The sequence below is a fragment of the Etheostoma spectabile genome, chromosome 4 (assembly GCF_008692095.1).
Source record: "Etheostoma spectabile isolate EspeVRDwgs_2016 chromosome 4, UIUC_Espe_1.0, whole genome shotgun sequence".
Classification (NCBI taxonomy): domain Eukaryota; kingdom Metazoa; phylum Chordata; class Actinopteri; order Perciformes; family Percidae; genus Etheostoma; species Etheostoma spectabile.
This window is the reverse complement of record NC_045736.1, coordinates 17,457,564-17,484,086: the sequence shown is the minus strand read 5'-3', so window position 1 is coordinate 17,484,086 and position 26,523 is coordinate 17,457,564. Positions and strand designations below refer to the sequence as shown.

Here is a 26,523-nt window from a genome sequence, read left to right as displayed (position 1 = left end):
TTTAGGTCTTTGTGGGTTTACACCTCTTTAGTAGTTACGACACAATCATAATAAACACAAAGGCTAATCAATCGTATGTAACAAAAAAGATGAAGCATTGTCTTATTGCACCACACCCCTTTTTAAATAAACTTTCTTTCATTGGTGTTTTCCTTGTTGTAAAACGATTTGTATATTGGCTACTTAAATGTTTTTGTATATTTTTTACAAAGTAGGCTAACTCATATGGAATAATGTAACACTTTTATTAATGCGTGTGCAGGGATTTGAGAAAGTAGGAAACGTATAATATGATAATAGCCTATAAACTAGCCAATAATATAATTGAATAAAAAATGATACAAAAAGCTACTGCTCATACAATAATAAGCCTAGTATAATTTTTAGAAAAATCTAAAACAGATTAATTGAAAACACAGTTTTATGGAGAAATTACTGGGCAAAGCACTTCATATTCTTAACTACTGAAGGTACCGTCAGCCTCCCTGCATGGGCTCCATGTGAAGGAGTAAAATACTAAGATGGGGTCCGCTGCGTCTTATCCGGTAGCCCATACTTCGTTGCAGCGTCCCTTTTGGTTGGAGGCTCTGACAGACATCTTCCCACTGGAAGCTTAGCGCGTCACGATGAGGGCGGACAGTGGTGTGGTCCTGTGTCACGGGAGGCTGAGGGTGCCGCCTTAAAGCGTGCCGAGTTATTGGATACGTGTTGTTGCTAGGGGCGTGGGTTGCTCCGTGAAATATTCTAGTTATCCCAAACCTGGAAGAAATTAAATATAGGAAGGCAACAGTCTTATCAGCTGGACGACAGACGCGTTGAGAGCTTCCTGATTCAACCTGAGGGAAACTGTGCCGCAGTGAGCATTATCCAATAAGCGATCCTGTCCATCCTGCACTCTCTAGGTGCACACCATGGAGAGGAAAGAAGTACGCGGGGATAGTTAAAGGAACAGTGCAAAGAAGCCGAGGTCACACTTATCTGAACTTATTCCGATTTTCACTTGGAACACCTGCTATTTATTTGCATCAAACAGAGTCCGGATGGATGAGCCTCTACAGGGTATGACAGCTGCGCACTTGGGCATCCCGTGATCTGTGTAAGGATGGATTAGTGAGCGGTACAGTCTAAACATCCTGTCCTGACCGCTGTAGGCCAGCGATTTGTCTGCGGAACTAATCACATTTCTATACTTTGGGCTGGAGCGGCAACCTTATGCAATGTGGAGGGAACTGTGTTTGTGAGCTCATAGGTTAAACTGCCAATGACATCAGGCTTAACTTGAATAGCTCGGTGCTGTATTGCAGCAAGGTGGACCGGGGCGTGAGGTGGCAAAGAGCAATGCGCGCATCCTCAGAGCTGGACATTTTGTAGTGGTGTTCTGTGTCCTAAACAAATTCAAGGCATAAGGCCATACATCCTGATCCGGCGAACTGCGTCACTGCATGCGAGTGTTGCAGGTAAAGGCAAATCCCACCACCGGGAGAGGAGCATGCCCATCGTTCTTCCTGCACAATGTCGCCGGTAAGTGCTTAACATTTTACCTGGGATGGATTCGGCGGATCATTCAAGCAAAGATCCGCCACTGGGATCCACATTTTCCTCAGCCCCCAATTTAGACTCGGACATCAATGCAAATTCCCGTAGGCCTATTTATCAGAATGGGACAGACCACAATGTCAACATCCAAAACGCAGCCCTGCGAGGAGCAAGTGACCCCAGCGCATACCCGTACACAGACTACCGGGCGCTGGTCCGCCAGAGGTTCATTCGGCGGAGTTTGTGGGTGTCAGACAGCGAGGAGCATCAGCCGGTTGACACGCCGGTGGAGTCTGCCAACGTCACCCCGGTGCCCCACATTGACCTGCGGACACTCGTAGATCGGACCCGGATTCTGCACGGAACCTGTGTGGGCCTCCCGGACACCTCAAGCACGGAGGGCCAGGTGGTGCTGAAGGACAGCGCCACGGAGAGCGTGAGCGTCGACGAGGAGAAGGGAGACAAGAGCCAATCCGAGTCAAAGGTAGAGGCTGCGCTCTCGGATGTCACAGGTAAAGCCGGAAGTGATGAGAACGAAGAGGAGCCCGGGACGAAGGCTGTGTCCACTTCACCTGGGGGGCGCTTCCTCAAGTTTGACATTGAGCTGGGGAGGGGGTCCTTCAAGACCGTCTATAAAGGTCTGGACACCGACACCTGGGTCGAAGTGGCATGGTGTGAACTCCAGGTGGGTTTATTGATGATTCAGGTCCAGCATCAACCAGCCAATGATAGCTTATTATCTGAGTTATAAAGGACTGTGTGTAGGCCCACCCAAAAAGTCAGTCCTTTGTCAGTTTGCAGCCTTGTGCACAGGTCGCCAACATTTGGTCAGAGCGAGCCCAGGGTTCTCTCTGGATGTGTTTTGATTCCCCATACAACAAGGGACTGGTTTTATTCCACTGTCACTTCATTCATTTGAAGTTGAAACAGTGATATGTGCACATCTAACCAGACGTGTAACAGGTTATATCTAACAAAATCTTAAATTTGGGTCTTTCAGGTAGAATTGTCTGAAGGGTCCTTGGCCCTTTACAATGCTTAAATGAGATTTCCTGCTCACAGGTGGCTTAACATCCAGGAGTGAATATGGATTATTGTCAGATTCTTTTGCATATTATTGTGGTTAGTTCCTGCCTTTTGTTTTCCCCCTCTGATTCAGCCAGTTCAGGAGCAAGTTGAAATTGATGAGCCAATCTGCTGACATTTGTGTGACATTCTCTATTATTGGTGTTTGGTTTGTTATCAACAGAATAGTTCAGTTCCATTGTTTTTATAATCTCATCCTGCTGCAGTGTTATGCTGTACAGCACACAGATGAGATACTGCATTACCCCATTCTGTTATCTGTAATGGTTTTTTCAATGAGCCATCATTGAAGTATTTGTTCTCACTGAGGGACTGAGCGCAAGTTCAAAGTATTGTTACATGGAAGAGGTAGGAGGAAAAGACATTCATGGGGCTTTTTACTTTTTGTCAGCGCACACATTACACCAGCTTTCCCTCTCATAAAATTGAGCATAAATGTCTCCATAATTTAGTTTTGTGTCACCTGAAGATTTTTCTAAGACGTCTGTATTTTCCGTTTCCATTAGATACTTTCTCAAATTATAATTGGATTGAATCAAAGCAATTTAACTCTTCCACCTAAACAGTATTCATCCTTATGCAGTGTCAGCAGTTTTTTACACAATTTAGACACTTTAATTAGGCAAAATTTTAGCACAGGGCTAATATAAACACAGTCTCATAGCAGTGACTGTTTACTGCATCACTAATCTGTGTATGTGGTAATCTAATGATCAGTTTAGATGCTATCCATGTGATATACAGATTAGCCTGAAGACAGACCTGCAGACAGCGGATGCCCTTTCAGGGCTCAAAAGGTGTACAGTCTGTCTAGAGCAAAAAACTGCCCAAGATTACATTTGAAAACACTTAATGAAGTATCATACTACTGTGAAAATTACTACAATTATACAGTATTTTCCAATAAAACAGAGGCACAGACACAGAATATACTGTGGATACGTACAGAGATGTCTTTGTGTCTGTCTTTTTAAAAGGTTCTGATATGTGAGGTAGATTTCCCATGGGAATTGGTTCAGCCACTGTTTTAACAGATAGTTCACATCTTTTTTATAGCTTTACTATTGTTAAGAATTCCTATTCATATGAATTCCTGTGTAGGCATATTTATTGTATTGCCTTAAGTATATAAACAACCAATAAGTCAAAATCATGTTTTTTTCTGCAGTATGCGTTTTTTTTTACCAAACTTTTATGAGCAGCTTTATTCTATTCAATGGCAAGTACTTGCGTACTGGCATTTAGACATTTTGTAGGGGCAACAATGCAAGCTGATTCAGGCTACATTTAGGAACCTTTGATTTACTTTATCATAAGGCAAATGATTTCTGTGACTTTGAGGCGCAGTCCGGCAGTAGGATTTCATAGATTTAGTGTGGCTTCAGAATGAATAGAGCCAAAGCTTTTTTTGTCTTCCTGCTCTTGCAGAATCCAGGTTCACCCCAACAGGCCCGAGGGAATAAGTAATACAAATCCCAGCACAACTCAATCAAGTTCAGACATAAAATTAAATCACTATTACTTAATTTGGTCCTTATCTCACCGCTCTTGTTGGCAATGACACAGGTCTAGATTCCAATGAGGCACATTTTGAAACTAAAGTTCTCTGTTTTGTTGATGTAGACACTATAATATACATAATGCAATGAGGCTATTTTGGATGGGCAACTTCAATTAAGCGTTGTATCAATCAAAAAAGTGAACACTCAATTCATTGAGCATCTTGGTCAGATCGCACATTTCAGCCCTGGTTCACAGCTTTTGTAACTTGAATTTAAAACTATTGCTCATATTCTTGACATCCATCGAGAGAAAAAAAACAGGATTTTTTAAAGACTTCTATATAATTAACTGAAGTTTCAAGAGTACATTTTAAAATATGTGTCATACATATGTAACGTGTGTGTGTGTGTGTGTGTTTGTGTGTGTGTGGGTGGGTGGGTGTGTGTGTGTGTGTGTGCGTGCGTGCATGTTATTCTGTCTTAGGTGAGATCTAGTGACGATTCAACCATTCAGTCCCTGGAGATGAGGGCCTTGCCCTTCAGAGCCTCTAGCCACTGCAACTTAAATAGTGGGCCTTTACTGTCTGTATACAGTGTGTGTTTGAGGGTATGACTAAGAGTGAGACTGCAGATAACATGGACGCTCATAGAAAGATTTAAAAATCAGATTTAAAGATTAGCCGGTGCCTGGTGTCAAGCAAAACTAGTTGATCAAACCAGGGCGCTAGTCTTATCACTTAATTATCCACTAATGATGATCAAACATCTGTTAAGCGATTTATTTATTCGATATTAGCAAATTATGCAACATAATTTAGTAAAATGCCAGAACACCTTACCACTTTGAGATCTGTGTCTCACTGTTGCACATTATTAGTCTTGTTTGACGGCTTAGTAATGAATGCTAAACACGGATTTATACCCTTGTGGTATTAGCACACCGAAGTGTCTGGAGAGTGAATCCTGCTGATGCAGCCCTCTGCACCAAGATAAAGAGAGAGGAGAGATGGAATGGGGGGTTCAGCTGAGGACAGCGAGTAAGACTTGTAGTATTTGATACACAGCAAAACAAGAGTTCTATATTTATATTCATAGCAGCATTATTTCTTCACCACTCCACACTCCATTAGATACACATGTCAGGGCTGTTAATTCATTTTTTCTTTGTGCACATTGAAGAATCAGTAAAGCAGATTCTTTCTTGTAAGTGCCACACCCTGTTCAGATCTTCTCTCTGCAATGAATCATTGACAATCTGTAGGTAAACTAGCTAGAAAATATGAATGTATTGGTTATACAGTAGAATCAGCATTGTAAAAGCAGGGAGGCGTATCCTTCACAATGCTCCTCGTGATCTTAGACGCATTAGGCTACACACTGCATAGGTCACTATGGGCTGTAAAAGTAATCTGATTCCCCAGCATCAATCAATAATCAATGCTGAGTGATGCAGTATAGGTTATTGTGTATCCCAGACATTTAAAACACAAAATGCACCCTCATTGTCACCATCAAAATGTCTATATCAAGACAGCGGGAGAGAAAATCCAGAGGTCGTCCAGTCTGCCATGCTGACTGGAGAGAAACAGAAATGTAGAGGAGGTTTGCTGTCGGTTCTTTGACTATTTATACAACAGTTCAGGGAAGGCAGGGGCCAAAATATTGATCCAGTATACAGGATTTCACTCATATACATTTACTGACTCAAAATGCAATTTAATCTTTTGTTTATCTGTCGTGACAGATGTGTCTGTCTCTGTATCACAACATTATATTAAATAAGAATTTTTATTTTATCTGGTGTCAGGATTTCACGCATACAGCTGCCAGGTGTGTTAATCACAGTAGTGATTAAAAAAAGAGTAAATGGTTCAGACAGCCATGTTTACTCAAAATGACAGGGTTGTGTTCACTCTGAACATGAGCCACAGTGAGCTTCCCCCATGAAGCAAATCCAGTCTATATGTAAAGGTGGTGGAAAAGGTATTGCATCTTTCATTACCACTTAATTTAAGAAAAACACTGAAAATGACAATGATTAGTCCCTCCTTCCTCCTCCACCGCCCCCTCGAACTTGGTAAATTTGGACACGTTGACCACTGCTGATGTTTCTCCACTGATAAGGTTTCAGAAAACTAAAAGAAAGAGTGGATGAAATTGGGCTGGATTATTTCTCATTTAAAAAAAAAAATGTCTTTCTCCATTTTCCCCAGGAACGGAAACTGTCCAAAGCTGAGAGACAGAGGTTCAAAGAGGAGGCAGAGATGTTGAAGGCTCTCCAACATCCCAACATTGTGCGGTTTTATGACTTCTGGGAATCACCTGTGAAAGGGAAGAAGTGTATCGTTCTGGTGACAGAGCTAATGACCTCAGGGACACTAAAAACGTGAGAGTCAATATGAAAATACAAAAAAAACAGTTTCTATAGTTGTCTTTATTGGTATGTTTGAGATGTCTTGGTATACTCATTTTAGTACATATGTGTCCTTTTCAAACTTATACTTGACTGTAAATCACTGATCGCAAATATTAGTCTCTTATTGTTATATTGTTACTTGTATTAGTCAGTTTACAACAACCTTACGGTAATGGCCATTAGACCATCTACTTCATGTGTATCGAGTTGCATACCAATTGAATGACACCATTACATTAAATCTAATAACAGACTGTAGAAACTGAAAGAAATACTGATTAATAGTTGTTATTTTAACATTGTTTTTCTGCTCAAATTTATTTAATAAACACAATGGCAAAAAAGCAAGTCAAAAGGAGGAGTTTACTCTGAGAATAGAATAGTCAAAGATTTAAATTGACTTTGTTTGCAGCTGATGCTTAATGAAAACCATACTAGTTTGCAACACTGTACCAGCTCATTGAAAACATTGTATCAGCACAGTGACTAGTAGGGACAAACTGTGGTATGAAAATTTGTCTACTACCATTGAATGTTTTTTGGATAGCAAATGTCTATACCTTGTCTATACCTTGTGATCTGGAATATTTGTATTCTCCCACAGGTATCTGAAGCGTTTTAAGGTGATGAAGCCTAAAGTTCTTCGTAGCTGGTGCAGGCAAATTCTCAAAGGCCTCCATTTCCTCCACACAAGGACTCCTCCAATCATCCACAGAGATCTCAAGTGTGACAACATCTTCATCACTGGTCCCACAGGCTCCGTCAAAATAGGAGACCTGGGCCTGGCAACACTAAAGAGGGCCTCCTTTGCTAAAAGTGTTATTGGTTAGTCATCAGCTAGTTGGCAAGACACTGTTTTATAGAATTGTGACAGAATATGTTTTTTAATTTGTAGTAACTGACTTTTTGCACACTCTGACATTACCACTGTTTAGGTCGATAAGGCAAACGTGTTGATACGGAGCAACATTAGCATTAATTGTAATTGTGACTCTCGTAACCTGACGTCTGTAAGACTAATATTAGGGCAGCACAATTAATCCCGATTTTATCAAAATCACAATATGAACTAGTGCAATATCCAAATCGGAGGCAAATGTAAGTAGGCATAGTAGGTGCATTGTGGTGCTGCAGAGACGTCCCAGCCTAAAAAGAAAACATCTTTGTTTAGTAAAGGCCTTTATTTTTATTATTTTTCAATAAAAATTAGTTTAATGATACAAAAATGATCATCCCCCAATATCGTGAATCCTATTGCAATTGCAATATTAGTCAAAATAATGAGGAAAATATCTAATTGTGACTATTTTTGATATTTTTAATTATTATTTTATCATGCACTCTTGTTAGCTCTGTTTTGGAGGGAAATATCTATCTCTTTAGCTGCTAAATGCTCCACTATGTTCACAAGCTAGTCGCTAACTTTGTCTGTCTGCCGTTTGGTGCACAGTGGGGCAGACAACAGCTGCCTGCTGCAGCCAAAAACAACACTGATGAGAGAGGTACCAAAACAGTAAAGTCGGGCTTATGGTTGCGTGATATCTCTCTGAGTTTGTTACTTCTCTAAATTTAAACTGTAAATTATAAAATTGTATTTCAAAATCATTTTTTTCTGTAGGCTTCGAATGGCCCTAACTCACATTTCTGATACTTATCCCATTAAATTAGAATGACACACTGATGACTGCACATGACTTTATAATTGATCTCCCTCTCCTGCATTAATTCTCTAGGCACTCCAGAGTTCATGGCCCCAGAGATGTATGAGGAGCACTATGATGAGTCTGTGGACGTCTACGCCTTTGGGATGTGTATGCTGGAGATGGCCACCTCAGAATATCCCTACTCTGAATGTCAAAATGCTGCTCAGATCTACCGCAAAGTCACCAGTGTGAGTTCACGTTTAAAGCTGTTAAACTCATTGCTATTAAATGTTCTTAACAAAACAGAGTAAAGTGTTTACCGTTAAGGCTGAGTCCCCTCTCCCTCCCATTTCCTCTCTGTCACCTTCTAAATCAACGCAAAATGCTTATACAATATCTTTAAAATAGATCTTAAGAATCATGAAGTCAGTGAAGCTACAGGTCATACCAGAGCAACTAAGGCTCTAGCTGCATTCAATTGAGCAAGGGTGTGTTTTATTTCTTTATTAAATAAAAGGAAAACTTTTCATTTTCAAGATTTTTTTATTTTTATTTTTTCAGCATGTAAAATATTTTTGCTTTAACCAGAAAATGTTTCATCGTACAATAATTCAGGTATTATAATTTAAATAATTTTTTTGTGAATTAATTAATCCCTCAACTAAGTGTTCCAGAGCCCCAAAAGTCCTCTTGTACAGCAGTATGTTCTCAATCCCCAGAGTTGAGATGTGTGGGAGAAAATGTGTTGCGGAGAGTCTGTAATTCATGCTTTTTGACACTGCAGACAGTACTCACTGCTTCCTCTGGTATGCAGTCACACGCTAAGTGCTGCTGCTTTGAGTGTGTCAGTTGGTGAGTTGAGACATGTTAAGGCTGGTTTGTTTTGCAGGGGGTGAAACCTGCCAGCTACAGCAAAGTCAGTGACCCAGAAATTAAAGAAATAATTGGGGAATGTATCTGCCACAGATGGGAAGAAAGGTAAGTAAAGCAGGACCTTTGGCGGGGCTTCGGTAGGGCTTGTGTTGCATTTTGTATAGAGGTTGATCCTTACCTTAACACTGTGTTGTTTTGTTTCTGTTCCTGCAGTGTGTTCTCAGTGTCTGTATTTGGCTCTGACACAGTTCATGTTTCTGTGTGCATCCTTAGGTTAGGTTACTATTATTATGACCTGTAGCCCAGGGGAGTAGCTGGTGTTTGTTTTTGCTGCAGGTACTCCATCAAGGACCTCCTGAATCATGCCTTCTTTGCCGAGGATACAGGTGTGAGGGTGGAGCTCAATGAAGAAGATGACGGGAAGAAATCATCCATTGCTCTGAAGCTATGGGTTGAGGACACCAAAAAGCTGAAGGGGAAGTACAAGGACACTGGTGCCATTGAATTTTCCTTTGACTTGGTGAATGAGGTACCAGAGGTTGTTGCACAAGAAATGGTAAACAAATATTTGAAGTTACTGAAAGAACCATTGTATTTTGGCAAATATGCACAGACAGTAATTGAAGAGTTTGACTTTTTTTACCATTATTTATGTTTTACTAAGTGGGTAGCGATCAAAAGTCTGAAACCAGGTAAATTAGGTGTTCAAAGCAAAGGATTGTTCCCTTTTTATATAGGATGTCTCAGCTCTCTCATGACCTTGGCTTTGGGCTGTAACAGGCCAAACTGCACTTTGTGTTCCACTGGCTTCATTTTTCAACTCTGCCATAGCTGCCTAGATAACCTTGTGTTTGTTAAAATACATTGACACTTGACACAAAAATAGGTTTAATTCAGTACACATTAAATATTAAGCTGCAGGTAACCATAGCAACAGTACTGTTTTATGCTACGTTACAGTACCAGTTAACTCCAAATTAATAAAACAGATTAAACTAGCTAAAAACAAACATTGGATGGTGATTTGAACACACAATCAGGTAGCGGAGAAAAAATGCAATGAGGTGCCTTTAGATATAATTATAACCTATATACTATCATTCTCTACATTGGTTGGAAGTAAATTATAGAAGTGTATTGTAATATTATAGCTGTCTCTGGAACACAATCTTGGGCCCTTTTAATTAGGTGTAATGTAACTAAGAATTGGTAAGTGGTCATGTCAGTAATCATAAGCTTGAGGGATGTACTGTATTGATTGAAACTAGAGCAACTAATCAGTTGATCTTTGATCTACTGTGCAAACATATGAGAAGGCATGAAAAGGCAGCTCTTTGTCATTCAGGGCAAGAATCAAGTCTAGATTTGGTGATTGATTACAAAAGTGTTGAATTACAACCGTGACTCAGTTTGTCCTGAGCTGCAGAAAGCATCTTACCTGTGTCTTGTAGGTGGAATCAGGTTTTTTCCTGGACTGTGATGTGAAGATAGTCGGGAAGTCCATCCGGGACCGTGTGGCTCTCATTAAATGGAAGAGGGATCGAAAGGTCTCGTCAGAAAATGGCGAGGCAGCTGTGAAGAAGCCACAGCAGAACCTACTGCAGGTGCCCAGTACTATTGTACCACAGGCACCGACATTTGCTACGACAGATTGTGAGGACCAAGAGGTGGAGCAGCAGACCCTGATCTGCACCGTGCCAGCCTCCACGTATGCCCCATGTGAGAACCTGCAAATAGAAGCACGTATGACTGTATTGTATATCATGAAACCTCAGTGTTACTGTTAGAACTCTCTCACCCATTGACAGTAAATAACACTGATCATGCCTTAAAATGATTAAATTGGTATTTGTGAATGCAAATGAGAAAAGGTGACTGCAGCAAGCAAGCCACACCTATTAATCATTAATAACACATAATCACCCAGCTTTTGAATTTGATTGAATGAGATGCTACTCCACTGTCTCCCTCCCCCTTCTCTGTCCTCAGTGTCTGTCCTTCCTGTAGAGGGCATTGTTGTGAATTTTAATATTTATTTACTCTGTTATTACAGCTGACAGCGGAGTGAGCTCTGCCATTCAATTAGATGATCCAAGCAATCAGCAAAATGGCATCTACCAGTCACTTTCAGAGCCCATTTCCACAGCTCAAGTGATCTACAGTCCTCCTGCACAGGTTGACCCTCAGCTGCACCAGGGGCCCTACCAGCAACCCACAGCACAGGCCTCTCATGAAAACTACACACAAACATCCACTCAATTAAATCAGGGAGCCTACCAGCAAACCACAGGTCAGCTGCATCCTGGGGCCTATCATCAACCTGCAGCACAACTGCACCAGGGGTCTTATCAGTCTCAGACAGTGAGTGACAGCATTTCTTATTTTTGTGGCAACTTTCTTATATCTTTTGTTTTGTTTTTCTGAGTTGTAACAACAATTTTATTTTCTTTTTTGGAATGATACCTGATCAGCGTCACCACAGTGATCCCTTTGTATGTCATGACCTGTTCCTCACTGAGAGCACAGTGTGTTTTGGGCGTGGAAGCGCCTCCCTGGTTGAGGCGTTGCGATGTAGGAAACACTATCTCACTAAGACCATGAATATAAGTCCCAATCTGTGTCCGTCACAGGATTTGGCTTCAACAAAAAGCACAGAAAAGTCTGCGCAAGCCACATCCTTCCTGTCCTCTAACTCTGCCCCAAATCCATCATTATTATCTCCTCTCTTACCCCCACATGACCACTCTCATCGTGACTCAGCAAGTAATTTCAATTCACCTCTCCTTCCCCTGAATTTACAACCTCCCTCAGAGCACTGTCTAAGTGTCCCACGCAGCCCACAGCTCCACCGCCACTGCAAGGCATGCATGTCTCTCCTCCTGAGGGATAGGTCAAAGGCAGGTGCATCTCTGGGGCACAAGCATACATCTGCCAGAAAGTTAACTTCAGCCTCGAAGCCAGTCTCACCCACATCTCCTCATCTGGCAAGTTCTCCTCCAGTCACTCTTCCTTTTCTTTTGGCCTCACCCACATCCCTATTATCAAACAGTCAACCAACCCCGGTGACTTCACCTTCACATCTTTCCCCACCCTCACAAGTTGTTCTTCCACCGAGTTTGTATGAAGGAGGAGATCTCACTCTTCTCAACCACTGTCTCCAGCACATTGTCGGTCGCAGGACCAGTTCCCCCACCCTCTCTGCTAATCGTCCAATGCACAGGCAGGGGGAGGTAGGGGGTACTACCTCCTCAGTAGTTGAGCATACAGACAAAAGGCTGAGTCTTGATGTCCCACTCTTCTCTTGCCCAAATCTGGACTGGAATCCACTGGTACGTTAGAGAAGGAGGCTTCATGTAGGCTAAACTTGCCAGCAGCAGCCTGCTGTATGATGATTCCCACTCGCTGATTTTGCCAGCTGCTTTGCTCCTCTGGTACTTCCATGTCTCTGCTCCTGCCTAATCCAAAATTAGGTCTCTGTTTTAGTGTGGTAGAGTACAAAATAATGCACAATCCCTGTTTATGGCAGTGTGGCAGTTTAATGCTTTAACTTCCCTTTTCTTTAGCTTTAGCTTTGCCCTGTTAAACCTGCTAAAAAAATCCCTCTCTACTTTCTTGCTCATGACTACCTGTGCTTTGACACTGAACATTTTAACCTTGAGCTTAATAAGTTGAAGCCAATACATCATCGTGTGTCATATTATATCAAAAAACAAGGTCCAATAAATGTGATCTGTCCTATGTGTTTCTGACAGACAGAGTCTGCTCCAGCTACACCTGCCCCTATTGGGCACCAGAGTAGACAGACAGCACAGAGCTTCCCAGCTGCAGAACTTACTCTACAGCCACAGCATACTGCCCAACCCAGCCAGGAGCAGGTACTGCATGCCTACTTTGGCAACACCTGTTGAAAGACGCAAAAAGCAGAATTAGGAGACAAAAGTCTGGAAGTCATCCCTTGCAGGTCACCAAGAGATAATTATTAACAGTTCCTAATGTTTGTTTGACCACCAAGGTTACTTATTCTATCATGGGCATTCAGTGTATACTGTTGTATACTGTAGTTAACTAGAACTTGCAAACTTACAGGAGATTAATGTGCAATTTATTGGTATCAGCTATCTGAAAGCACACTATTTGTAAGGTATCTGTGTGAGGTGGGTTCAAAGTGCATCTGTGCATCGTGTGTGTGGTGTGTGTGTGGTGTGTGTGTGTGTGTGTGTGTGTGTTTGTGTGTGTATGTGTATATGTGTGTGTGTAAATGGTTTTTCATGTGGTTTGTTTTCTTCCCATTTGTCTTTTCTCCCTTTAGTGCCATCTCCAACCAGCCGCTGTCCTTTCCCAGGTACAGCCATACATCATTTCTTGTAACTTAACTGCGGGTTACATTACATATACTGCAAACCATACAGACTAAATGAATCACATTAAGTGCATCTGTTTTTCAGCACAATGTTATTAAATATCTTGGCAGTTTAATTCAGTATTAGCTTCTCTTTCCAGTAAAAGTAGAAAACAACTGTTTGATTTCCTTCCTTAGCTATTATCTGCTGACCAGCCTACCTCTCACCTGAATCCTCCTGACATATCTACCAGTTTTCCACAGTCAGTGTCCTGTACTCCTCCCCCTCTCCTGCCCCTGCAGATCAGCACACAGGTGCGTTGTAGTAGAATTAGAAACACAAGATCAAACTAAGGTAGAGAATATGGTAGAAACATCCTACTAATGTTAGTAAAGGTTACTGGGTTCATACATAAAGGGCCTGTGTGAATGTTATTTCTTTCGACTGGTTCGTATTTGTTCATTTTATATCATTGTCCCTTCTTTCTCAGTTTCCCTCACCATATCCTGTTCAAATAGGGGGCCTCACACACTCTCCCTTCCCCTCATCTCCTCTGCCATGTGCTTACAGCGGCAGTGGCCCTTTTATGTCTAGCTCCCACTACTCACCTTCACCCCACCATCCTTTCCTTCCTCTGACCCCCACCTTGGCCTCTATACCCACTCTCAGCACCCCTCAGACCCCTTTGTCCACACCTCAGCACGTGGCCAATGTGGCACTCCCTATGCCACTTTTTGGCAGGGCCATGTCTCCTGTAGTGCCCCAGCAGGTCAGTCCTCTCACATGTCAGACAAACCTTGGTAGCTTCCATGCCACCCACCCCTTACCTCTCTCCCAGGTACAACACACCCCATATCCCGCCCCCTACCTTGAGCAGGAATTGGCTCATCCACCTGTCCAGGTGAATATTCGGCTCAGTTCTCACTGTTGTGGTTGGGTAATGGAAATAATATCACCTTATTATAAATAATATAATAAGGTAGCAATGCGTCTTAATTGTGGATATGATGCATGCAGGGCATGCATTTGGGGATTTAGAAGTGGACAATATTTGTAATAACTGTTTAACAACACCTAAACACCTAAAAGCATTTCTTTTTCAGGTTCCGATGATTGCACCACAGGATAATTTGGGAGATGTTCAACTTTTGGCTCACCCTGTCTTGCCTGCTGTTCAGACTCCTCTCTGGGGAAGCGGAGTAGATGCAGAAACTTCTGCAGTTGGCCGAGACTTAAATGTAGCTCCTACAGTTCAAGCCCCAGCCTCAATCTCAGCTACAGCCCAGTTTGAAACTCAAGCTCCAGCACAAAACCAAACACCACTTTCAGTATCAACTCAAGCTGGAGTCATGCCTCAAACTCCAGCTTCAACATTTGTTAATGCCCCAACCTCGGTCCCAATACAAGTTTCAACATCAGTGCACACCACAGCCTCAGCCCCAGTTCAAACACCAGTCTCTGCATCAGGTCTCACTTTTGAATCACCAAAAGGCTCATCTACAAACTCTGACACATCTGTCCCAGGTTTAGGCTCTGCTCTAATCCCTGTCATGCTGCCAGCTACAACTCCTGTCACAGCTCCAGTTCTGCAGCCCACTGGCATCCAGACAGTAGTCTCTGTGTCTGAGTGTGCCAGCCTGGCCACAACTCAGCAAAACTTTGAGTCGACATCTGCATCTAGCACCCTTCAACAAGAGCCCTGTGTAGAGGTAGGAATAAAGCCAAAGTTTGTACTTTGTCTGGTATGTGTACAATTGTGTGATATATTGTGAATATTGATCAATCTGCATATGCATAATCATTTTGCATTTACATTTCCGGCATGTAAATTGTCCCTGCATCAGTAATGTCTGATTGTTACTCATAAAGCTAATTCAAACCCCAGGCTGCCTTTCAAATTACGTTCACATCAATTAATTCCTCCATCCCATCTTAAAACCAGCCTCTCCATTTGAGACTAAAATATCCCGTTAAGGTCAAAAGCTAATAGTACACACCTTCACCAATATGACTATTATACAGTCTTGCAACAACCCATTCTTTACTAAATAAACCTTTACCAAGGTCTCCTAACTGCCCAATTTTCTGTCTTCAGGATGTGCTTCAGGACAAACCCGTATTCTTACTTAATTATGCTTATGACAGGTGCGTGTCAAGTTTTTCACTGTCTTTCAGCTCTTTATAGATTCTGTTATTATTTTCTGTGATGAAAATGTGTCACCAACCTAGTGGTGATGAATGTTATTTTTTTCCTTTTATAGTCTCAACTCTGATGTGGCATCTGGTAAGGAAACAAGTGACGGGTATGACAGCTTGGCCAGTGGAGGGAAGGGGGACGGAAAACCCAGGAAACACCACCGAAAGTCTGCTCGCACTCGATCCCGGCAAGAAAGGACAAGCAAACCTAAACTGAGCATGCTTAATGTGAGTCATGGTGGTGTCATTATTTTGACAACTGAAGTTACAATGTCTTAAAAATTTGATGTGTCTGATTGTACAATGTCACCTCTACCCACACAGGTTTGCAACACTGGTGATAAAATGGTTGAATGCCAGCTAGAGACTCACAATCACAAAATGGTGACATTTAAATTTGATCTGGATGGAGATGCTCCAGAGGAAATAACCACGTACATGGTTAGTTGAATCTTTTTGAAGTGTGCAGTTTTTGTCATTAATTGGTTTTATGTATTGTATAACATCTTTAAACCTGAATGCTTGCAGGTAGAGAATGGGTTTATCCTACTGTTAGAAAAGGAGATCTTCATTGACCAGCTTAAGGACATTGTGGATAAAGCTGAAGACATGCTGAATGAAGACATAGAGGGTGAAAGGGCCTCCGCCTTGAGTTGTAGTCCTGAACAAGGCCAGATTTTTGAGGGCCTGGTAGGAGAGGTAAGAGGGGGGATATATATATATATATATATATATATAATATATATATATATATATATATATATCTGTCCCCAGAAATGGACAGAGACAAATTAATACAGAGTGGCAAGTAGCATATTGACTTAGCTTACATCTGTCTATTGTCTGCAGAGTCAGCAGCCTGGGGCACCTCAGCCTGTCTATCAGCAGAACGGTAAAACAATTATCTCTTTCAAAAATGTATCCTTCTCTATGCCTCCTTTTTGCATGTCCTATTCACTTGTAAGAAAATAGGTGTTAATTGTCTGAACTCTTGGATTGCAGTTCTTCATACAGGAAAGAGATGGTTCATAATCTGCCCCGTAGAGGAGACGCCCACATCCAGCCAGGAAACCCCATCTGATGGTACAGCTACACACTCTCCGGGGAGTTCAGCCACCACCCAGCCTCCTGACAGTGGCACTGCAAAGCCTTCTGCATCCAGAGGTGACTTTGTTTCTACCAAGCAATTTCAGCACATTTGACAGTTTCATTGAACAGTACTGTAGCACTACCTTGTGGCAGTGGAAGACATCCTACAACTCTCAATGGTTACTTAAATTCTTTTTTTTGAATAATTTTGTCAAAACTTTTATTTCCCTCCTACAGAACAAGGGTCATCCTCCACAATGTCTGGTGGAAGTGGAGGCTTCACATATGATCTGTATGGATTCTGTAGCCCTCCAATAACTTCCAACACAGACCCTTTCCTCTTAGCTACTCTGTCTCCCCCTGTGTCTGCTCCGCCGACCCTTCAGTCAGTGACATCACTGGAGCCTGTGGACAGCTCAGTGCAGCCTAGTGTTCATCATGCCCAGCCAGCCCAAGCTCAAACTTTACCCCCTTCATCCCCACATGCATCTTTCCCAGTGGATGAGTCACAGGGCTCCCCTTTGGGTTCCATCTCCCCGACCCATGCCGCTCAGCAGATTCCCGACATGACGTTTCCTGTTTCTATGGCTGACGAGGTGCCCTGCTGCCCTCTGGTCATGCCCCTGTCTCTGGATGTGAGCGGTTTACAGGGTGGTTCTCCTCTGACTCCTCTTCCTCTCCAGGAGCAAGTTCCAGCCAAAGAGCCACTCTCTGTCTCCTATGCCTCCGCAGCACGCAGCGAGCGCCCACAGCAGCCTGTGGTGCTGCACCAACCTTTTTCCAGCGTGGGAGGGACCAAAGTATCCTCACTACCCCAGAGCCCAGCACTATCCCAGCCCGCCACAGGGCCCGCTGAGTCAGACGGCGAAGGCCGACTTGGCCGAGGGGGCTTTGTGGACAGCACCATAAAAACACTGGATGAGAAACTAAGGAACTTGCTCTACCAGGAGTATGCTCCCATGTATCCATCAGGCAGTGCTGCAGAGACACCAGGCTATGGCACTGAGTACATCCAGTCTCCTCCTGGTCCAGACAGCGCCACAGGAGGGTCAGGAAATAGCACGCCAGGGCCAATGGGAGAGGGACGCTACAGGGCAGGAGAACAGCTGGCAAGTACAATAATCAGTAACTTTTCCTTAGCTCAGTAATTCATTATAATTATTTTTTTATTTATTTTTATAAACTTTCCTTCCTGACCTTTAGTACTGGGAAACACTCTCATGTAACTTTATGCAATTTGGTGTTTTGAATGTACAATCCATGTACAGATATATATCGACATTCATACGTACACATAAATACACATACACACACACACACACACACACACACACACACATGAGTGCATATACATTTACTTACATACATACATAAATACATACATACATACATACACCCAAATATATTTACATACACATATTTACATGCATACTGTTTAATATAATAACCCTAATATCTAAAAATATAAACCCCACATTTTTGAAACTTATAATATGAGTAAAGTAAATTATTACCACACATTTACTGGTATATCTTATTTATATTTATCACAATTATCTATTATAATATGTACAGTATATGCAGTATATACAGACATACACAAACCTCAATGAACACACAAAAAACAGTTGCTTTGAACTTTTTTTTTAATTGGATTATGTTGAGATATTGCTTTACTTCTGTGCTCAGACCATTCCACAATTTCATACGACTGATTGTAATCGTTCAACAGCTAGAACCTTGAAATTAAACGTATCCCTTAAATTATAACCCCCCTCTCTATCAAAAAAGAACTTATTCAATATTACCTGTTAATAGTCCATTTCTTGCTTTATACATGATTTGTGCAACTTGAAATTCAACCAGTGTATTCACATACAGTTGGAGTTGAATGTATAATCGTAAAATATAAGATTTATTGTAACTCTTGACCTTAAAAAACAGAGGTTGACAAAATGATTTTTACCACAAGTCCACTTAGTTTTTATTAATATTCTGCTGGAAGGAAGATTGTGTGATATTATCCAGAGCTACAGAACAGCAACTTTTGTAAATTGACCTGGTAGTTAAGATTGTTTTGTGGGAATTAAGTTCAGATTTATGTTGAATTAAAATTATATGAAATGTTAAATTTATTTTATTGAAGAAATAGGCATACTTTAGTTTAGTTTATACATTACTGGTATAAACAAACTTTTTACAGTTTGTAGTTGTCTAATGTTATTCTATGTATTAAAAGAATCAGTTGGTAGAATGAAAATATTGTGGCATACATTAAACTAAAATGCAGTATATTATAATATTATAATTATTTGCATGTAGGGAAAGGCTCCGCAAATACTTTTTAGATAGTATTATTTTTTTTTGCCAATTATTTTTTTATTTGCTATATTGCCAGAAGCATTCCAAATAGAATGAACTATACTGTGAGCAATTAAGATACATGTAAATACATTTTAGCTGCATAAAGGATTTCAAGAACAACTGCACTGCCTGATTTTACACGAGCTACAGTAAGATTTTACAAGAAATACTAGTGAGACCTAAATATCACCTCAATATTACCAGTTATATGAAAGGACAGTGATAAATGGTTCATTTTGTAGTTTTCTAATATCTCTTTTTTGTTTATCTCTCATCATGTCACCTTTCAGCCTCAAATTCCAGAGAGGATGGATAGTTTAAGCACACTGAGTGACTCAGCCGTGTGTGGTAAGTACAACACACATAAATGTATCTAACAAGAGTGACATCATTACCTTTTTTATTTAAATTTATGTTTTGCTATTTGTTGATAACTGCAGTGCCACAGTTTTAATTGTTATGGATCAGGGCTGCACGGTATGAGAAAATATCTAATTATGATTATATTGACTGATTTTGCAACTGCGATATGATTCACGATATTGGAGAGAATGATCTTTTTTGTATCGTTACTCTCATTTTCATTGAAAATTGAAAAATTAAAATAATTATTGTGTGATTTTTTGAGGATCTTTACCAAACAATTATTATTAGTTTTTTAGTCTGTCGGATATGATTTGTAGGCCGGGATGTTTCCACAATACTAAAATTTAGAATGGTTGACACATTTTGCATTTAACAAATATTGCGCCACCCTGCGATTTGGATATTGCACTAGTTCATATTGCGATTTTGATCACATTTTGATAAAATTGCAATTAATTGTGCAGCCCATTGTGGATATGTTTGCAGCTTCCTTGTCAAGAAAACACGTCCCTCACTCTGCTTCCTGCTCTGGAACAAGAGGCCGCTTTAAGGTACAAAAGGGAGATTTTCCTCACATTTTAGGGGAAATATGAAGTGTCTTCAGATTAGTTCAACTGCATTTGCTGTTAGAGAAGCAACACATGATGCCCTGTATTTATCCACTTTGTTATTTGCGTTTGGCAGATAATCTCTGTTCCTCCTGAAGTGGCCAACAGACGAGACGTGAAGCAGAGGAGCTGGAGCAGTGCTGCCTCACCGGCACATCCTGGAGGATATAGCGAGGACCACGTCCAGGCTGAGGCCATGACTGCCTCCACCACAATCGGTCGTTTCTCGGTGGTTAGCACTGAAGATGACATTACACAGAGGATACGTTGCAGCCGCTACTCTGCCCCGCCTGATTTCTACCTGGACACACCCCCATCCATGGCCAAGCGGGGCTCCCTGCCTCGCGCCCTGACCTCCAACTCTGTCGCTGTGGATGTCACAGTTCATGCTCGGTTCCTCTCCTCAGACTCGGGGGCTGAGAGCAGCCCTGCAAAGCTGGCTCCTGCCACCCCGTCTCAACATACTCGCTCTGAGCGCAGAGGAAGTGACCTCATGAAGAGAGCTGTAGCCTTCCTCCGTCGTTCAGGGCGCAGCAGCAGTGTGCAGAGCTCTGACTCACCAAGTAGGCATGGAGGCGTGCATGGCTCTGCATATGCCAGTAGCGATAATGACTCAGAGATGGAGGACTCGGACATGAAGAAGGAACTACAGAGACTCAGGGAGAAGTAAGTTTGGCCGCGGGTTTGCTTTTGACCTCATTTAGTGTCCCAACATGAACATATTTTGTCATTTAGCTTGTAACTGACCAGTATATTCCTGCCTCTATCTGTCAGACATCTAAGGGAGATCTCTGAGCTGCAAGCCCATCAGCGGGGGGAAGTGGAGCTGCTGTATCGCCGGCTTGGCAAAGCCCCTCCTACGGGTCTGGGTCTCTCACACGTTGCACCACATGCTGGCCGTAGGAAGAGGTCCAGCAAGCACAGGCTGAAGCCTGGCAAACTTCTCAGCCCTCTGGTTCAACAATTTAGGAATGTCACAACCAAGACTAGTGACTCCAGCAGATCGAGTAAGTAACTTTTTGGAATGGCCAATTGACTTAAGTTGAATATTTACAGCAGGATCATTCCTGATTCCTGACTCCATGTGTTTGTTTTGTTTGTGTGTGTGTGTGTGTGTGTGTGTGTGTGTGTGTGTGTGTGTCAAGGTGCTGCTACAGGTACAAGTGAGCCCACAGTGAGTTTAAATGGCTCTCCAGCCAAAGGGTCTGTCCCTACTCACAGCAGGGCACGATCATGCACCAGCCACCTTCCCAGCTCAACCTCAGAGCCCGTGCAGACTCAGCAGCCCTGTTCCCTCAAGGGCTCTTTGTCTTCTGATAATATTTACGCTGGACTACGCCGAGATGGCACCGGCACACAAGTTCCACCAGGACAAGGTGACCACCAGCTTTACACAATAGAGCTAGCTTAGCTGAACAGTCTTTCCACTAACACTATGCTGTAAACATGTAGATTCACCAGAGAACGCTCTTCTTACCCTGGTGTCTTCTCCCTTTCTGATTATACTCCTCTACAGGCTGGTCTAATTACCCTCAAACATCTGAGAGAGTGACCAATAAATCGAGTAGCAAGCCACGAGCTAGATTTCTCAGTGGGCCTGTGTCTTTGTCTATCTGTTTGTATCTCTTATCTTTCCCCATAGCTTCATTTTGTTTTTGTTTCCATTATGATTATTATCATCAATTTTTTCTACTTTTAGCTCACTGATATCTTGTTTCTGTCTTTTCCAAATATTCTACAACACTGCTGGTTCGCTTCGTCTCGTCCTTTTCGCTCGTCTTTATCTTGTATTTTTGCTTGCACAAAAGTATATTGCTTATTCAAACCCCTAATTTTATGTAATGTTAAATTGAAGTTAAAGTAAAGATTATGATTGATGATATGATATGTTTTTGTTTTTTTAAACCCTAGAATTGATTTAAACTCATCATTTCTGTTTATTGGACCAGTTAACTCATTTCAGAGGCTTGAGGTTTGGATAATCAAGGTTCATTTAAATAGTAATAGGCATTATCTCATATTTCAAGTGATGCTTGTGCTATTTGTCCACTTTATAACATACCCACTTTTGTAACTTATCCCCCATGCATTGCTGGGCAATGGACTTCTGCATGCCACATAGGCCGCTGATGTGCTATAACATTTCTAATCTCTCATCTCTTTTTAACCTCTCTTTCTCCTTCTCATCTCTGTCTCTAATACTCCAACACTGCACTTTGATATGGCTCTCACCCAAACCACTTGCATGACTTTGCTAAAACATGGACTGTGTTGTTTCAGGGGACTGATTGCTTTTTTGTTAGTTTGGTTTTAGTGTGGTCCTTTGTTTTGTGGCAGTATTCAGCAGCTTTGTTTTGCACTGCATTCAGTTATTGAACATTTTTACCAGCTAATGGGAATGAACATTTGTATAAAGGCTTTTTTGTCTAATAGGGTCAACGCTGAAGCGACTGTGTCTCGGCAAAGAGCGTGGCAACAGTAGGTAGAATTCCAGTGTCTCACTAAAAAATCTTTCATATTAGTTTATGTAAGTCTGATCATGTATGTCTCCCCAGGGTCTGGAGCCGGACCAGGGGCTTTTAATCATTCACAGCAGCCGTCTACTGGTGTCACACCTCCTTCTCATCAGCCAGTAGTAGGACTGGCCCAAGCTCAAGCCAATAACAGCAACAACAAGACAAGCTCATACACTGGCTCATCCATGAGTGCCAATGAAAAGAACCTGCCTGAAGACTTCCAGCGGCTGATGGAGGACTGGGCCCAGGAGGTTCTTATCGTCACCCACAGGCCGCGCACTAACTCTCTGAGCATCAGTGGGCAGCAGCTTTCGAATCAGGTTGTGCCTCGAACACATGGACAGCAGACTAGTGCCTCAGATGTGAGTTTAATGCTAGTTATGTACCAATTTTTGTACAACCAGCCCTACGGTCATGCAAAACAAAATGATTAAAATCTTAAAAAAACTTTAAAAGAATTTTAGAATTACAGTGGTCATGCATATAAACACAGTGTTTAGATAATAAAGACAACAATAGGCATTTCATTTAACATTTCCATTTGCCTAGAATATGGCGAAATTACATTTAAACATACATACACATGAAAAAACATTTACACACACACGCACGCACGCACGCACGCTTACACTATTAACTTTACTAAAACTAAAAGTTTAGTTTTGAACGTGTTACATGTTATTAGGCAGCAATTTGATTACATACTTGATTGTATTGTGTAAATTCTGTTAACCATGTAGTTCAATATCTGCCCATTATCTAACCATGTTAGGTATCATGGACAGCTCAAGGCTCAGAGGCCTGCAGTCTTCCCCTGTCTTGGCCTGATAGCCCTGGGTCAAGAATGATGACCAACCCCTCCACAGGGCCCCATCCCAGTTATCCTGCTCCTAGCCACTGGCCTGGGTTGCTATTCCCACTTCCTTCAGGAGTCTTTGCCTTTCCTGCTGTGCCCTCAGCCCAGGACGCCCCCAGCCCTGTTTCAGCTCCATCAAATCAGCTGCCTGACCCCAAAGCCAGGACTCTCTAACCTGAGTAGCATTGTGTCTTCCAATTCCATTACCAAAAAAGAAATGTCCTTAGAGATCTAGTTAATCTTATGTGCATATACTGTATACATTTAACCAGCATGTGTTTATTTATATGGACATACCTGTCTCCATTCTTGAGTTTTATGTTATTTGTTTAAATTGCATCAACATACCTCATGTCCATATTACAGTACATAATCCTTGAGTGGTGTGTAATGGTAGTAGTACATTAAAACATGTATAATTACCCCAATCAGGCTTACAGGAGAAGATTTGATTAATTACTTATAAATGTACCTTACCACTCATTGAATGTACATAATGTACTATTCATTCATGGTATGTTTTATATAAATAGTTCATGTTTGTGTTGCTCATATCACTCTATATATATATATATATATATATATATATATAGGCTGCCATGTGTATATATGAATTATTGTTGATCTGTACATAGCTCCTGTGTTTGTACAGTTAACATTAGATAATCCATTGGTCGGTGCTGCAGATATGTGTGTTAATGCAACACCTTGTTAGCCACCATCATGCCATCACTGTGAAAACTTGACATTCCGGTCACTAGGACCGGATGCTTTATTCTGCTCTTTCAGTCCAAGGATAGTTTTCATTTTTCATCAATTAAATGCTTCCAGCACAAGCGCTTGAAAATATCCTATAGAGATTTGAATGAACTTGAATTTTAGCTGCAGGTGAAAAAACACCTGTGAGAGTGCCTTGAATTGCAGTTTCAGTTTTATGAAGAAAAGCATTTAGATCCAAAGCAGACACGAGATATTCTATGTATGCTTTCACCTCCAAAGGTAAATTATGTGATTTGAATAATGAATGTGAATTGACACATATTTGATTTAGCAACAAAACTTAATTTAACACTGTAATCTGGTCATGGTGCAGTTCATAAAATATCACAGATTGAAAAACAAAATCTTATTCACTGAAGTATTTTTCACGTGGGATTGCTCTACAACCTGCACCACCACCTGCATGAATACACTGATATTCTAAATGTGCACAGGTCGGTGTGGTTAGTAACAGGATGTAGCAGGAGAAACTGGCATACGTCAAGGAGGGCTAAAAGACTCAACATACGAGTCAGAATCCTTATTATGCCATACCTCGATTAATGCAGTCTGTAGCTTTACATATGGTTGCCTTTGTGGTTTTTAAGAGATTACCGAGTGTTGTTTGATACATGATATGACAATGTTAGAGGCACACGAAGAATGTGAATTATTGAGAAGCCACAACTGTTTGACATCTCATTTGTACAATGCATAGGTTTTCTAAATTATATTTATTCAATGCTGGCCTCACAAGATCATCTGGCTCATACAGCTGATTCTATGTATTATGGCTGACTTAATTCAAAGACCTGCAACAATCATAACGCTATCACTTAATTCAATAGTGCAGCCTCAAAAACAACTCTTTCACTTTCAATACTTACTTCTCTTGTTTAACTTCTATTAGCAGAAATCCTTCTGAAGAATAGTTTGTTAAATGCATCAATGTGATGTGTTTTGGTAAGACAAAGCAGTGGCGAAAAACTCTATGAAGTCAAGAAGTAGGTTTGAGTAAATATTCAGACAGAGTATGGGTTAAGCTCCAGGATTGTTGGAACCTACATCTTCCCATAATAAAACTCAATATCATTGCTGACATCATCATGGTCATTTTTCAAAATTTTGAATGCTCTTTCCAGAGCCACAGAAGACAGATGGAGTGCCGCTTCTAAAAACCTTCCTTGTTTGCACAGTGCAACAATATTTTGATTTAACCTGAATATTTTGTCTTGAAGACAAATAGTTTTCCATGATGACATGTACATTATTTTTATTTTTATTGAGAACATCTATGTAGCTATTTTCTTTGTGCTTTACACAGAAATTCATGTATTTGATCTCTTTAATGCAATGAAAGAGAGGCTGATGGTTCTTTTTGCTGCTGTATCACCTGTCTCCCTGCCATTTCCTGACCTCGTCCGATCGGTACTCTTTCACAAAAGCTGTACATACTTGAAGGCAGAAATAATAAATTCATTTTTGCTTGACACCATACAATATTGGTCATGTACTTGTTTCATGAACAGCGCATACTGTATATAAAGCCAAATTTTGTCTTTTTGTTTGATCTCTTTCTACTTTAAGTTTACAAACCAATGTTGTGGCTGATAAAGTGGACAGGCTGGACTGCCGATTTCAACAGTAAAGTTCACATAAGCAGTTCAATTTCTGATAAATTTCTGTATTTTCATGTGTGTCTGTGACTATATCTGTGTGTGTGACTGCCGGCAGTATGCAGAGGAGGTAAGTGGGAGGGAATGTGTTTTTGTGTGTGGGTGTGCAAGTGAGGGATTGTTGAAACAGGAGAAAGAGAAAGTGGAGTTTGCCCTTTTAAAAAACAACGTATGTACAAACTAGTGTTGTCCTTGTCTGTTTAAGTTTAAAAGACAGTTTGAGCTGCCTGGGCTGCACTCTGGTGGAGCCATCATGGAGAGAGCTGTGGTGCAAGTCACCCTCTTTGGGCTGCTGCTGGTTTTGGCTAGCACACTACCAAACAAGGTAAGGTCACAAAACTTAAAGGACACACCACCACACTGCTAGGAAACTGAATCTAAATCTACATTTTTAAACTGTGAAAAGGCAATTGTGTCTGTCATCATCTGAGGTATAGATCAACAATATGTTTTCATTTTCTTAAAGAAAAAACTTTTTGGACATACAAGCCCAACACTGCAACAACATTTAATATATCTTACTACTGATTTATTACTTACTTATTTATTATCTGATGTTTGTGCTTAAGTATTTCAGCATCTTTCGGTCAGGTTGAAGGACCTGTTGGCTCTCACCCTCAGTGGTGTGTCTCTGTCTGTGTGTGTGTGTGCGTGTGTGTGTGTGTGTGTGTGTGTTTATTGCTCATGTTGTTGCGCC

General features: G+C 41.3%; 1 protein-coding gene across 2 annotated transcripts; it reads left to right on the top strand.

The window, feature by feature from the left end:
• The first annotated feature begins 575 nt into the window (after positions 1–575).
• wnk2 (WNK lysine deficient protein kinase 2) lies at positions 576–25,647 on the top strand. 2 transcript variants are annotated; one of them, XM_032514857.1, is made up of 29 exons: positions 576–2,221; positions 6,338–6,510; positions 7,145–7,365; positions 8,274–8,431; positions 9,073–9,161; positions 9,393–9,612; positions 10,508–10,775; positions 11,110–11,417; positions 12,809–12,931; positions 13,366–13,398; positions 13,594–13,710; positions 13,887–14,297; positions 14,500–15,105; positions 15,492–15,541; positions 15,658–15,820; positions 15,917–16,033; positions 16,121–16,291; positions 16,442–16,484; positions 16,595–16,756; positions 16,919–17,790; positions 19,336–19,393; positions 19,898–19,962; positions 20,096–20,685; positions 20,794–21,026; positions 21,165–21,395; positions 21,536–21,634; positions 22,453–22,497; positions 22,575–22,897; positions 23,308–25,647. In XM_032514857.1, exons 1-29 carry the CDS (start codon positions 1,547–1,549, stop codon positions 23,563–23,565), a joined length of 6,882 nt encoding a protein of 2,293 aa, XP_032370748.1. In that variant the 5' UTR covers positions 576–1,546; the 3' UTR covers positions 23,566–25,647. The 2 variants fall into 2 exon arrangements, with proteins under 2 accessions (XP_032370748.1, XP_032370747.1); XM_032514856.1 differs by having other exon boundaries at positions 13,887–14,302; positions 14,505–15,105.
• The last annotated feature ends 876 nt before the right edge of the window (positions 25,648–26,523 follow it).

Bases quoted from the DNA above. Each gene is read 5' to 3' on its own strand.
- wnk2 (XM_032514857.1), top strand. From the start codon at position 1,547: ATGGATTCGGCGGATCATTCAAGCAAAGATCCGCCACTGGGATCCACA. The intron at 16,292-16,441 runs GTAAGAGGGGGG...TATTGTCTGCAG, and splicing joins TTGAGGGCCTGGTAGGAGAG to AGTCAGCAGCCTGGGGCACC. The intron at 22,498-22,574 runs GTAGGTAGAATT...ATGTCTCCCCAG, and splicing joins CGGCAAAGAGCGTGGCAACA to GGTCTGGAGCCGGACCAGGG.